Source organism: Heloderma suspectum, chromosome 7 (assembly GCF_057233095.1).
Source record: "Heloderma suspectum isolate Gila_16-S chromosome 7, 16-S_ref, whole genome shotgun sequence".
NCBI classification, from domain to species: Eukaryota; Metazoa; Chordata; class Lepidosauria; order Squamata; family Helodermatidae; genus Heloderma; species Heloderma suspectum.
The window spans coordinates 34,912,286-34,927,050 of NC_139464.1; the positions used below are offsets into that span (position 1 = coordinate 34,912,286).

General features: G+C 43.8%; 1 protein-coding gene across 13 annotated transcripts in view; it reads left to right on the plus strand.

Moving 5' to 3' along the window:
- Nucleotides 1-8,038: 8,038 nt before the first annotated feature.
- Nucleotides 8,039-14,765, plus strand: part of STAB2 (stabilin 2) — a 153,061-nt gene continuing 146,334 nt past the window's right edge. For 12 of the 13 annotated variants that reach the window (XR_014784265.1, XR_014784266.1, XM_084809610.1 and 9 more), the window contains exons 1-2: nucleotides 8,087-8,410; nucleotides 12,721-12,854. Coding sequence is in view for 11 of the 13 variants with exons in the window: in XM_084809610.1 (XP_084665736.1) it covers nucleotides 8,309-8,410; nucleotides 12,721-12,854 (236 nt within the window). In the remaining 2 variants the exon portion in view is untranslated. Of the gene's footprint in view, nucleotides 8,411-12,720; nucleotides 12,855-14,765 lie in introns of all 13 variants that reach the window. The other variant, XM_084809611.1, reaches the window with a different exon arrangement.

The following is a 14,765-nucleotide window of genomic DNA, read 5'->3' on the forward strand; positions in this document are numbered from 1 at the left end:
GGCTGTTGCCCCAAGCAGCAGATTTTTGTGGTCATGATTGAAAAGGCTGCGAAAGGTTAGTTATTGATTTATTATGAAGGATTTTTACTCCCAGGGAGAGGGGATGTTCTTCCATGGGTGTGAAAATAACAAGGTTGGGTTTGGGTGCTACAGACTTTGACACGGGGTGAGGGAGACACCATTTACTGCTCTATTTCAGGCAGCAGGCAACAAAATATATTGGGCCAGCCCTGCCTAAGACTGAAAGAAATCTCCGTTCATTTGTATTCTAGTATTTTCAGGCATTTGGGCTAAGAGCATCAAGTCTTATGTGAATGGAAGAGGGCTTCCCCCCCCCCGCCCCCCGCACCACATCCTAATGATGGATTGAGAGTGATGAATGTTTGGTTTTGTCTTGATCATCCTGCAGGAAAGGGAAGTGCCTGAGTTCTAGCCCTTCTGGTTGACACAGGATAACAGGAAAGAAGCCACAATGACCCCAAATTGCTGTGAATTCTGAAACAGGAACATGGGCACAAGAAAAACAAATTTTGTATAACACAAGTCCCTAAGCTTTCCTTTTCTTTCCTTTTTTGTTGTGCAAGTTGGGAAATATAAAGCTAATAGTCATTTAAGAAAAGAAACAGAAAAACACAACTTTGATTCTTACATTTTCATGTCTCTACACTTCCGTGTCTGTTCCCTGGCCCTCTGTATTCATCAAGCCACCTTCCACTCCTAATTTAAGTCCACCCCAAAGACCAATATTTTAATGAAGTCCTATGAAGGCTTGTAGAACATCCGGATCTTTCTCTCATGCTCCCCCTCTCTCTCCCAGTGACCAGTTTCTTCAGCCTTTGATGCCAGTGTAATAGCAGACCCTCTAATAGCAGACTCAGGCAGTGAAACCAGAACAGAGCCAGTAGACCATAAGGAAGAGGAATGAACATGTTTAGGGGAACCCCAAGTGCAAAAACCTTTTTGAACTAAACCTAGGCCACACGTGTGTGTGTGTGTGCTTCTGTGTGCATGAATGCATATATGCTCCTGGCCTCCTGGTGTCACCCACTGGGCCCGCAGGGCCAAAGTGTTTATGTACCCATGACCTAAAGGGTACCCCTTCCCAAAACAGTCCAAAGAGGCCTGACCATGCTCAGGAGCATGGTCATCAACAGACCATGAGGTCATCAACAGAGGCCTTTCTCACCTGACTGCCACCAACAGTGGTTAAGCATGTGATTACGAGGGACAGAGTGTTCTCAATAGCAGCCCTGTGCCTGTGGAATCAGCTTCCATCAAGGGTTTGTCAGGCCCCTTCTTTGCAGGTCTTCAGGAAAGCTCTGAAGACCCAATGGTTGTCACTGGCCTTCCCTTAAGTCTGGGCCATTGGTTTTTAATGGCACATTTTGTTTTTATTGATTTTAATTGGTAATCTCAGGTTGGGGGGGGGGGTTAATTCTATCAACTTTGTATGGTTTTTATCTTGCACACTGCCTTGAGAGGGTTCCGCCTTTAAAGGCCACAGAATGTTGAATACCGGCTGAGTGGGGAGGAGGCAATGAAAGACCAGGAAGGGGTAGGGGAGTGGAACGGCCTGCTTATAGTGCTCTCAGAAAGGGCATGGCTGGCAACCTTAACAGTAGCACTCCTGCTAGGAAGAGAGGATCTGTTGCATTATTTTGTTGCAGGTCCCACTTGTATATATTGTTCTAAAAATGGGATGGAACCTTGAATCTGCACTGGTACCCGTTTGGACTGAGGATCCCAGAAGCTGTATCAGCCCATCAGTGAGTTGTGCATGCTGGCACACAGCTGCACATATGCATCTCCATGCACTAATGCAGCAGCCATCCTGAGCAGATCAGGGTGCCCATGAATCACATACAGTACGCAAAAGTCAAGATGTGTGGATAGACTTGTTGGAAGCAAAGGAAAAACAATGGCCCACAGGATGACTTGGATGCATAGGCTTTCAGTATACACAGTCTACTGGAATGTATACATTGTAAACTCCAGAGAAATTATGTACTTCCCCAGTCACATAATGGATCTGATGAGTGTGCAGGAAACCTCTCTGCCTTGTTGCTTCCTATGTATAAGTTTGGGTATTTTTAAATTATTATTTTTTTAAACTTAGCACTTTCAAAAAGAACAATACAGGGTCATGCTGACAGGTTTCCATTTGGAGACTGATTAGTTCAGTGCATGACTTTAATGTTTCCCAACAAGATGAAGTCTATTCAAAAGCCACAACGGAGTTAAAATAGGACTGGCATGGGAGGACGTGATGGGGGTGGCAGTGGGGGATGCACTGGGGGTGTGGGGGTGGCTGGGAGATGTGTTTGGGGTGGGAGATGCAGCAGGGGGAGACATGGCGGGGGGTGGAAGGAGATGTGACAGGGGCTGGCAGATGTGGTGGGAGTGAGGGGGATACCTGACAGGAGATACCTGGGTGTGGGGGAGATGCGGTAGAGGGATGGGGGTAGGCAGATGTGGTGGAGTCGCACGTGGTGGGAGAGTGCACTGGCCCTGCAAAGATTAGATCTCATAGGGCTAGGATGGACATGTGTCCTACTTTTCAGACAACTGTCTTCTCTGTGAAGGCATCCTCTTCTATTTGAAGGGCTCGCTGGTCAAAATCCAGTTTAAAGACTGAGAACCAAAAGAAGGGGCTTTGAAGTCGTGCATCCACCATTAGCACCTGAACAGCAGACTGAGCAAGCAGGTATACAGGTCACCTGGCTACATCCTTCCCCATGATGGTGAGACATTTGCATTTAGCAATTATTTCTAAATGTGCATCTATACATATCTGTCCCTTTTTCTTTTTTGCAATGCACTTCCTCTTTCTGGTAGTGTGTACGTTGCTACCTTACTTAGGGTTGTTGTTGTTTTTCCCCAGAGAATGAATATTAATATTTTCAGAACATTTGCGATATTCTCTGATTCATGGTAGACTCTCCTGTCAAAAAGTCCACAAGTGGTAGGGGAGAAATAGGAGTTTAGTAGGCACTTAGGGTGGAGGGGGGTGCTCACTGAAGGTCAAAAGGCTGGACATAAATGTTCTCAATAAAATAAAAATAAATATCCACCTTCAACACCCTAGTACTGCAAATTGCATGTGGGTAAGAAGGAGTGCTTGCATCATCACCATTATAATGCCCAGCATTTTGAAAACACTTAAGCATTTTCAAAGAGCTTCACATAAAGCAACCATACCCAGTCTCATGCCCTCCAGATGTGTCAGACTACAACTCCCTACTGGCTGGGGATGATGGGCTTATAGCCCAACAAATCTGGAAGGCACCAGATCCAGGCTTCCCCAACCAGGCTGGAGGGTACCAGTTACAAAGCACCACAGGGCCAAACTAGATGTGATGATAAATATATCAGTAGGAAGTCAATCTATTAACAACAACAAGAAGAAGAAGAAGAACAAGCCAGTATCAGAGGCAGTATGCCTATGTACATCAGCTACTGGGAACATGGGTGGGAGGGTTCTGTTGCACCCATGTCCTACTTGTGGGTTTTCCATGGGCAGCTGATTGACCACTGCATGAACAGAATGCTGGACTAGATGGACCCTTGGTCTGATCCAGCATGGCTCTTCTGATGTTCTTATTTAATAATAAGCATGGGCGATTTTCATTGGGCCTTCAGCCCATGGGGAAGGGAGGCGTAATCCTCTCATCCTCCACCACAGTTTTGATGAATATCTTCCACTCTCATTAGCACCACCTGGTAAGCTTGCCAGGAGAAGTGGGTGGGAGCCCACCAGTGGGCAAGATGCTGATGCTCAAATCCAAGCTGAGCCCATTGAACAGTGCCTCTCCTCTGTCATTCTTCTGCCCACATTAGCACCCTCCAGAGGCTTCCTTTGGCTCTTGCTCAAACAAACACAACCAATTGATCAGAGGGACCCGTTCTTTGAAACGTGGTTCCGCTTCATTATATACATCAATGTAGCGTCTGCAGACCAGCATCCACCAAGTGCACAGTCCTATTTTTAGAAGGGTGTAAAAACCAGTAAGGCTACTAACTGAAAAGTGATTATTTTGTGTCTGCCACAGAGCTTAAAATGTATACAAGAAGAGGATGTTCAGAGACCAGGATTTTAAAATATGCATAACGTCTGTGATGCATAATGTAAAACAGTCTGCTTGTGTTGATGTTTTTGTTATATAATTGTTATCTTGCAGTTCATAAATAAAATACTTAGTTTAAAAAAAAAAAGTAGAGGACTGTACCCAACAGTGTGTTACATCGTCTTTGGACCAGAGACAAGAGTTGAACAGGGAAGTTGTAACTTAGCCTTTTTGCTATTGTACTCTCCTAGCTCTTGCCTAACACGGGGGGCACTTTAGCTGCAGTAACACAAGCCTTCAACAAGCCATTTCTGGGCCTGGTTCAAAGTGCTGGTATTAACATTCAAAGTTCTAAATGGCTTGGAGCCAGGTTACCTGATAGATTGTCTCCTCTCACATTTATATACCTGCCCAGACCCAAATTGTCTTCAGCAGTCCTTCTCTGGGAGCCCCCACCAAAGGAAGTGAGGCGGGTGGCTATTAGGAAGAGGGCCTTTGCTGCTGTGGCACCCCAGCTGTGAAATGAGCTTCCCAGAGAGGCTCACCCAGTGCCTATGTTGTGCTCTTTGGGGCGCCAGGTGAAGATCTTTTTATTTTCCCAGGCATTTTAGTCTTTCAGTTTCTGTTGTTTTGAATCTGTTAGGGCACAATCCTATGAATGTTTAGATGGGGGAGGGGGGAAGTCCTACAACTCTCAGCTGGCTGGGGCATGCTGGGAGTTGTAGGACTTTTTTCTGCCTAAACAAACATGCATAGGATTGTGCCCTTACTGTGTTTTAAATCTTTGCACTGCTGCTAGGTTTTATTTGGTTATTTTTATTTTATACTGTAGTTTTAAACTTTTATATTGTATTTTATGGTTTTAATTGTCGTGAACTGCCCAGGGGGCTTAGTCTATTAGGCAGTATAGAAATGTAATAAACAAACAAACTGCCACAACAAAAAGAAAAAGAAGGAAAAAAGCAATGTTAGCATTCATACCATTGTTTTTTCTAGGGTAGTTGAGCTAAAATCAGTGCAAAAAGAAAAGGCCATCTTGAGAGGACATTGTCCTATAATGTGGACTTCAAAAAAAAAAAAACTTTCAACAAATAAATAAATAATTGTTATTGTACTGATTTGTTTTATAAGATACAAGAGTGTCCAATTTCATAATGAGTGGACATTAAGCTTAACATTTGTTGTAAGATGGGAAATCAAAGCCATGAACCTCAGAAGTGGTGTCAAGGAGCACATGAATTTCAGGGGAATGAGTTGATTGCATGGCATCTTGGCCCACAATCAAGAACCCTTTGAGAAGGAGGTTGCCAGCAGCAGCTACTTCAAGGAGGAGTCAAAACCAGTTCCCAGAGTCAGTTCCCAAGTGAGGTTCTCCACCTTGGATTCTGCCAGTGGAGGCTGTTGGCCTCAATTTTGGTGGGGTGGTAAATTTATTTATTTATTTATTTATTTATTTATTTATTTACAATATTTATATACCACTCCACATCAAAAGATTTCAGAGCAGTGAACAGCAGAGATAAAAGAATAAAACACAATTTTAAAACGTTTTTTAAAAGATAAGTTCCAATAAGGTCAAATTTAATAAACCGCAGCTGGTCACTTATGGAAGGGCTCTCAAAATAATGATGTCTTCAGAAGGTGCCGGAAAGAACATGACATTGGCACCTGCCTGACCTCCAAAGGCAGGGAGTTCCACAGGAAGGAGGCCACCACACTGAAGGCTCTTTTCCTGGTGGACACCAACTGGGCCATGGGTCTATGTGGAACCACCAGAAATATGCCCTCTGATTACCTCAGTGACCGGGCAGGTTGGTAAGGAAGGAGACACTCTCTCAGGTATCCTGGTCCCAAGTTGTTTAGGCACAATTAAACAAGGAAGGAAGGAGGAGCTCTCTCAGGTATCCTTAGTCCCAACGACGCAATATCTCAGGTATCCTGGTCCCAAGTTGTTCTGACTAAAACCCATTCTGGGTTTTAGTCAGAACTAGCCAGAACTCTTAAGGGGCTATCCAAGGTGCTGAACCTATTTTGCGAATAGGGTTCAGCACTTGGATAGCTCCTTTGGAGTTCTAGCTAGTACTGACTGAAACCTGGAGCAGATTTACCATCCCACTGACATCAGAGCCACCAGCCTCCACTGTACATAGACTGTGGCTTAAATTAAATTCTAAAGGCATTTTCAGAGATGACATTTAAATAGATTCTTGTTTCAACTGGTTTGTGATATGACCGTAAATACTACCTCGCTCATTCACATTACAAATGCCCCTTGACTGCTGTTTCCTCCACATCGATCAGATGCTAACATGAGAGTGCCCGGGGAGTGGGGGGTGGCTCAATGGTTAGTTAACTGTCAAGTGTGAAAATGCTCTTAAGTGCTAAGGAAAACTTTATATCCATAAGAAATATTAACCATTAGGAAGGGCTGCAATACACACATATGGCCAGCAGAGGGAAGTTAATTAGCAGCAGATGTGTGACTGTGGAGTCAAGGAAATAAAACATTTATACTGAAATTAGACAAACTGAAAGGGGCAGCAGCCGAATGCACCTGAGTGGAGGTAGCACCATCTGTTTCCCCTGTAGTGAATTGGATGTAAGAACTGTTCCTTTCACGTTACAAGCATTCAGATTGGCAGAGATGTTCTTCTAGACATCATGAACACAGATCAGGAAGAAATATGTTCAGTTCACATTTTAATGCAAAATTAAATTGCAATCAATTCAATTTTCAGGTCTTCCACATTGGATGATGCATCACATTACTCTTCTGTTAGCCATAATGAGTAATAACCAGTAGTATTTAAACATTGGTGTTGGCTCCATGTCTGTGATCATTTGAGTGCACTTACACCATGCTTCATTTTTATCTCAGAAAAGGAACAATTAACTCCACTCACAGAGTGAAATTGAAAATTTACACCCAAGGAACTGACTTGGGGAATCCAATTTGTAATTCTGGCTGCAATCCTATGAATGCTTACCTGGAAGTAAGCCCCACTGAATACAAAAGGACTTACTTCCAGTTCCAAGTAAACATGAAGGGGTCCCTGCAGCTGAATATCAGCCAACGATGTGATATGGCTGCAAAAAAGGCAAATGCTATTTTGGGCTGCATAATAGAAGCATAGCTTCCAAATCCCGGGAAGTACTAGTTCCCCTCTACTCAGCACTGGTTAGGCCTCATCTGGAGTACTGTGTCCAGTTCTGGGCACTACACTTTAAGAAGGATGCAGACAAGCTGGAGAGGGTCCAGAGGAGGGCAACAAAGATGATCAGAGGACTGGAAACAAAGCCCTATGAAGAGACACTGAAAGAACTGGGCATGTTTAGCATTGGGAAGAGACGATTGAGGGGAGATATGATAGCACTCTTCAAGTCCTTGAAAGGTTGTCACAGAGAGGAAGGACAGGATCTCATCTCAATCATCCCAGAATCCAGGACACGGAATAATGGGCTCAAGTTACAGGAAGTCAGATTCTGGCTGAACATCAGGAAAAACTTCCTGACTGTTAGAGCAATACGACAATGGAACCAATTACCTAGGGAGGTGGTGGGCTCTCCCACACTGGAGGCATTCAAGAGGAGGCTGGACAGCATGCAACACAGGTGCTCTAACATTGAACTATGGCCCCTCTGTGATACGGGATCACAAAAGTTGAGAAGCACTGAAGGAAACACTTTCTACTACTAACCAAGAGTTTAAAGATGCTGGCCTGTCTCTGATTAGCCTCTCAACTGGGCTCTCTGAGCTGCAGTCAAGTACTACACTTACATCTTTACAAAGATAGCAAACCAATTCTATGGGGATTGGATTCTGATTGACTTCATTTAAGAAAGGTTAGTGGATAACATACAGTGCAACAGCTACTTTTAGAACTCAGGTCACTCCTGTCCAAATGTTATCTTCTGTCACCAGTGCTCCGTGTCCTTGGAACTGTGCTGTCAACAACTCTAGAAATTGGGGGTGGGGTAGCTGCAGGGAGGAGAGTTCACACAGTAAAGTCTGGCAGGAAGCCAGTTAGGAAGTGTTAACTAAGTTTCATGTAAGCATTTTCAACAAGCCCATGCATTTGGGCACCTTTTCCTGTCTAAGGTCAGGTTTCACATGCTCTCCATTCTTTGTTTGATTCAGGAGAAAAGAAGAGGCCATTCTCCGAATGACAGTGATCTAATAATGTGGAAGAAGAGCTGTGCATAGCGGGATTTTGGAAGGTTTTGCTGCTATAATATTAAAATTCATGACCAACCATTTTTTCATCATGAGGAAGCACTTGCCTGTTTTATTCCTTATATCATCTTTCATTGCCAATACCTTCAGTTTAAAAGAAATCGCTGAGCAGGTAAGAAGTGTGTTTTGTTGTATATGGGTTAGCAGCAGAGGCTTACATTAGGATCCATACTGATTACCTATGCAGAAAGGGGATTCACCTATAGATGAAGATTATTCTAGGGGTGCAGTTATCCTTTGATCACTGGATAAGTTTTGCACACAGGATACGTCTGAACACAGGCAGTAGGCCTATTCAGTCATTTGGATCCATGTATAGTCAACACATAAAGGCGATAGTGGGATTGCACCAACTTTCCCTGTCTCAACCTCTGGGTTTATCTTAAATGGTATATGCGTAGACTCTGCATGCAGTTGGGGGGGCCCTACTTTTTGCAGAGTTTGCTTGCACATGCAGAGCCTATTGGTAGAGCTTGTACATGTATAGGTTCTGTACACCCAAAGCCTATCAACTTGTGGAGGTTGGGGATGAGGATGATGGGTGCAACCTTGCTCCGCACTCCACATATTGACTATACACAGATTCCAAATGACTGAACAGGGCCAGGCTTAATTCATAGAAAGAGAAGTGCCGTTGTGCCAGCATTCAATCATACCTGGAAATGCTGCCCCTTAACTCAGGTTCCCTCCTCAAATGCTGCAGGCAGTTGGAGTAGTAGTAGTTTTACAACAGTGACAAAAATGCACATGATCAGAAGTACTTTTCCCTCTGGTAAGCCAGCAAGTATAGAGAAAAATAGTCCCGGGACTGTAGAATTAATTCTGAGACAGATTCTGGAGCTCAGTCTTGGAATCTCTTGACTGATATCAAGCACTTAATCACTTAATTAATCACTTAATTCATGGCTTCATTAATTGATTAATCACTTAATCACAAAAGTGATTTGGGTAACTAAGGCTGCAGTTGAGAGTAAATCCTATTGCACACAATGGAACTTAATTCTGAGTAAACATGCATAGGATTGGGGATGTAATCTCGCTGGAGGATATTGATTTGTGACACCCCCTGAGAAGTAAGATGTCCTGGGAGATAAGATTTATCCCGTGGTTGCTAATTGCCCCAGGAAGGAAGCTGCTATGGGTACAAATTGTACTTTATTTTATTTATTTATTATTTTATACAAAAATTTATATCCCACCTTTCTGGTGTTTACACGCCACTCGGGGCAGCTACAACAATTAAAACCAATCATAAAGTACGATAGAGATAGATGATAGATAGATAGATAGATAGATAGATAGATAGATAGATCTCCCCTAAACTATATAATAAAAACAGATAAAACAGAGACATCAGCTAAAAAAATGTATCTATCCAATAAAACAAAAGACTGGTTAAACAGGAAGGGGTTTATGCCATATGGCAGACCACTGTATAAGAGAAGGGGCCAGTAGAGACTCCTGAGATAATGAATTCCACAATTTAGGCTACAGAGAAGGCAAATAGCTCCAAGGGGGTGATTTTTGTTAGGAAAAATGGCATGGGGAGGGTTCAAACCACCCCTCCCCTGTGCCACAGTTCCAATCCTGTGCAATGAGCAATTGCTATTTAAAAAAAAAAAGATCAGCAAATGCAATCATGCATTTAATGTATTGTGTAGTTTGTTTCTCGGAGAGCTAGAACTATAAAGGCATATTAGAAGTTTAGGAAGAGTGGCGAAAGTAATATGAATGATGCCATAAATACTGAGCTTAAGTATCTCCCTAAATATATTCAGTGTATCCCAAACAAATGGTAGTAAACCACTGGTTCTCTGTGGGGTTATACTTCCCCTAAAGGGACAGGCATATAGTTTGGGAGGGCTCTTAGACTCAGTCCTGTCTATGGAGGTGCAGGTGTCAGCAGCAGCCAGGAGTGCTTTTTACCCACTTTGACTAGTTTGCTACCTGCAGCCTAATCTAGAGAAGGGTGATCCCACCAACACATGTTTTAGTTATGTGCAGCTTAGATTACTGTAAAGTACTCTGGAAGGGAGCTGACCTTAAAGATGTTCCAGAGATTTTCGTTAGTGCAGAATACTGAGCAAATGTAGCAGTCACTGAATAAGAGGAGATGTCTTCTTATGAATCAGTAACTGGTTAAAGAACAGAAAGCAGAGAGTAGGAATGAATGGTAAATTCTCCCAATGAAGGGAAGTAAATATTGGGGTCCCACAGGGATCTGTATTGGGACCGATGCTTTTCAACTTGTTCATAAACTATCTGGAATTAGGAATGAGTAGTGAAGTGGCAAAGTTTGTTGATGACACCAAATCATTTAGGGTGGTTAAAACAAAAAGGGATTGTGAGGAGTTCCAAAAAGATCTCTCCAAACTGGGAGAATGAGCATCAAAATGCAGTTCAGTGTAAGCAAGTGTAAAATGATGCTCTTGGGGGCCAAAAATCCCAACTTCAAGTACAAGCTGATGGGATCTGAGTTAGGAGTGACTGACCAAGAAAAAGGTCTTGAGGTTGTGGTGGACAGCTTGATGAAAATGTTGACCCAGTGTGTGGCTGCTGTGAAAAAGGCAAATTCCATATTAGGCATAATTAGAAAAGAACTGAAAATAAAACTGACAGAAGCATACTCCCCTTATACAAATCTATGGTGTGACCAGACTTAGAATACGGCGTACAGTTCTGGTCACTGCACCTAAAAAATGATATTGTAGAGTTGGGAAAAGTACAGAAAAGGGCACTAAAATGATCAAGGGGCTGGAGCATCTCCCTATGAGGAAAAGTTAGAGCACCTGGGATTGTTTAGCTTGGAAAAAAGGAGGATTAGGGGAGACATGACAGAGGTGTACAAAATTAGGCATAGTGTGGAGAAAGGGGATAGGGAGACATTTTTATCCTTCTCTAATAATACAAGAACCTGGGATCATCCCATTTTATTTATTTATTTATTTATTTATTGCATTTATACCCCGCCTTTTTTCCTCTTGCAAGGAACCCAAGGCGGCTTACATTATCCTCCTCCTCTCCATTTTATCCTCACAACAACAACCCTGTGAGAGTCTGTGACTGGCCCAAAGTCACCCGGTGAGCTTCCATGGCCGAGTGGGGACTAGAACCCGGATCTCTCAGCTCCTAGTCCAACACTCTTGCCACTACACCACACTGGCTCTTGAAGATGATCGGTGGGAGATTCAGGACAGATAAAAGGAAGGACTTCTTCACACAGCACATAGTTAAATTATGGAATTCACTTCCACAAGAGGTAGTGATAGCCACCAATTTGGATGGCTTTAAAAGGGGATTGGACAAATTCATGGAGGAGAAGGCTGCCGATGACTACTAGTCCTGATAGCTCTATGATACCTCCAGTATCGGAGGCAGTATGCCTATATGTACACTAGTTGCTGGGGAACATGGGTGGGAGGGTGCTGTTGCACTCATGTCCTGCTTGTGGGTTTCCCGTGAACAGCTGGTTGGCCACAGTGTGAACAGAATGCTGGACTAGATGGACCCTTGGTCTGATCCGGCATGGCTCTTCTTAAGTTTTCATATAATACGGCAGCAAGAATGCTTGTAGAAGCTAGGTGTTTGGATCCTATCACACCTATTCTGTGCCAGTTATATTGGCTGCCTATTCATTTCTGGGCCCAATTTAGTCCCATTACTAAACTTCAAAGCCCTATATGGTTGGGGATCAGGTTACCTGAAGGACTGCTTATATGCACACAAACCTGCCCAAGCTTTGAGAGTGGCATCTGAGGCCCTGGTCTGCTGGTGAGAGCTATTACATTGGCGAGCACCAGCAACAGGGTCTTTTCTGTGATGGCCCCCCATCTCTAGAATACCTTCCCTAGGGAAATACACATGGCCCCTTCTTTGTTTTCCTTTAAGAGAACCTTAAAGACTTCCTTGTTCCAGCCCACATTTTGGTAATTTCATGGTGCTGTGTTTTAATGACATTTATCTGCTCCTGCTAATTTTAATGTTGTTCTATTGTCATTGTTGTTTTAATATTTTAATAATCAGGAATTTTATTTGTCGCTGATCATGTTGTGAGCTGCCTTGTGAGAGTAGATACCCTGAGAGGCAGTCTAAAAATATATTAAAATAAAACAACTAATAACATAAATGAATGCCTGAACTAGGCTAGAGCCACCTGTTAAAAATGTCTGTTTGGCAAACTGCTGTTAAAGACACAGTTATAACACCAGGACCCTCCAGATGTTGTTGGACTGCAAGTTCCAACATCCCTCATCATTGAGTATACTTGCTAGGGCTGATGGGAATTGCAGTTCACCAACATCTGCACGGCCACACATTCTCCATCCCTGTTATAACAGCTAGTTGAAAAGTCGACAACCCTAAATGCTGCTTAATTGCCTCAATCTGTTTCTCCCCACCCCACCTCCCACTGCCGTCCTTTAGGGGAAGAACAAATGTGATGAGAAGACTCTTGTCGCCACAAAAACCAAATGCAGATCTTGTTCTCTCAATTTTAAAATCCAGTGTCCTGAAGGTTATACCAAAATTACCAATAGTTCCGGGATCCGTGACTGCAGGTAATTCTTTTGTTAATTACTAACAGATATTTTTGACTCTGAAACAGAAGTTTTCAGTCCGCATGAGCCCTATTTGTACAACATATCTGTGGATATGGACACATGGAGGGGAGGGAATGGTGTCAGCTTCCCTCATCCCCCCCCCCACCTCCCTGCGTTCTTCTGTAACTTTTCCTTTTTGAGATATTTTATGCACATACAGTGAACTTGTGTGGTGGGTAGCTGGGGGTATCACGATGGCAGGATCTGCCCCCTGACTTACACGTGCTTATTGTACAGACTGAAAGTATCCCCACACCTACAACTGTATGCACAGACAGCTCATCTTTGCATTCAGAAACCCTGTTTTCCCAGGACTCCAGAACATGTGGAGAAATGCCTTAAACATGTACAGCCATGCACAGGGAGGAATGGTCTGTTCAAATGCCGCAGTGAAAAAGCTGTTTTGAGGGGATGAGCCAACCACACTGCCCCATGCATGGTCACTGCACACACACTAAATGTCAGTGAAGCCCTAGGAAACAACGTAAATATGGATGGGCTCTGAATGTGTGATCAGGGTCCCTAAAAAAGCATGGAGAGGAGACTAGAAGGTGGAGCAGTGGAAGATGGTAGCTCTGATGTCATTGGGGTGGTGAATCCACTGCAGGTTTCAGTCAGAACCAGTCAGAACTCTAAAGGAGCTATCCAAGGTGCGGAAGCTATCCGCACCTTGGATAGCTCCTTTACAGTTCTGACTGGTTCTGACTGAAACCTGGAGCAGATGCACCACCCCAATGACATCAGAGCCACCAGCCTCCACTGAGGTGGGGCAAGCGGACACCCACCCACCCCGTCACATGGTACATGCACTGATAGACCTAAAGCAAATTTTGAATGCCCTCTTTAGAATGAACGATCTGTGGCTATTACTAATATTGCAACAGTTTGTCATACATAGATATCGATAAGTACACGACATCATCGATACTGTTCATAGAGCAGCGAGAGAGTGACTATTTTCCACAATGGATGTGGCTTCTTCAACCCATTAGAGCTCTGAGGAGGAGAAGGATATAAGTTCCACATGTGCAATTTCTCCCACCAGGATACAACAGTGTTGGGAGAAATTGCACCTGCTGAACATCGCACTCTTTCATCAGAGCTTTTCAATGGATGAAAAAAGCCTGTCACTTTACCGGCCCGCTGGAGGTATAGACCAAGCTTAAGGAGGGGTACGCAACCTGTTGCCCTCCAGATGTTTTGGACTACAGTTCCTATGAACTGTATGAGCCCCAGCCAGCATGGCCAATGGCCAGGGTTTATGGGTACCAGGTTGCCTATCCCTGACCCAGTGAGTTCATGCTAGAAGCGAGATTTGTCATTTCCCACTCAACTGTCTGCTTCACAGCTCAGTTCCTTCGTTAATATCTGACATGAAATCAAATAAGACATTTACGTTTCAGCAGAACTGCTGAAGTGTTTGACCAGGGTTATACACACACAGAGAGACTACTGAATCGGGCTAATTTGGACACATTCAGGAGTGGTCCAAATCAAGGTGGGAATCCTCCAAAGCAAACTGAATCTGAATTCTCCTGAAGCTTTGGGATTCGGAGGGACACAGAGATACAGCGTGTTTCCAAAAATTGGTACTTTTCTCTTCAAGCTCTCCATATAGGGAAAACACCAGGGTGGGGAGATGGGAAAATGAGAGGTGGGGGCAGTGGTCTAGCGGAGCCAGGGCTCACAGGGACGCAGCACCGGCACTTTTTGATTAGCAGGGACGCTGAGGTCATCTGCCACCACCTTCAGTCTTCCCTCTTCCCTCTGAGCTGAGCGGCAGTCCTCACAGGAACTGGGGGTCGTGGCTGTGGAGGAAATGAACGTTACCAGCCAGATATATCACTCCCTGTTGTAATGCAAAGTATT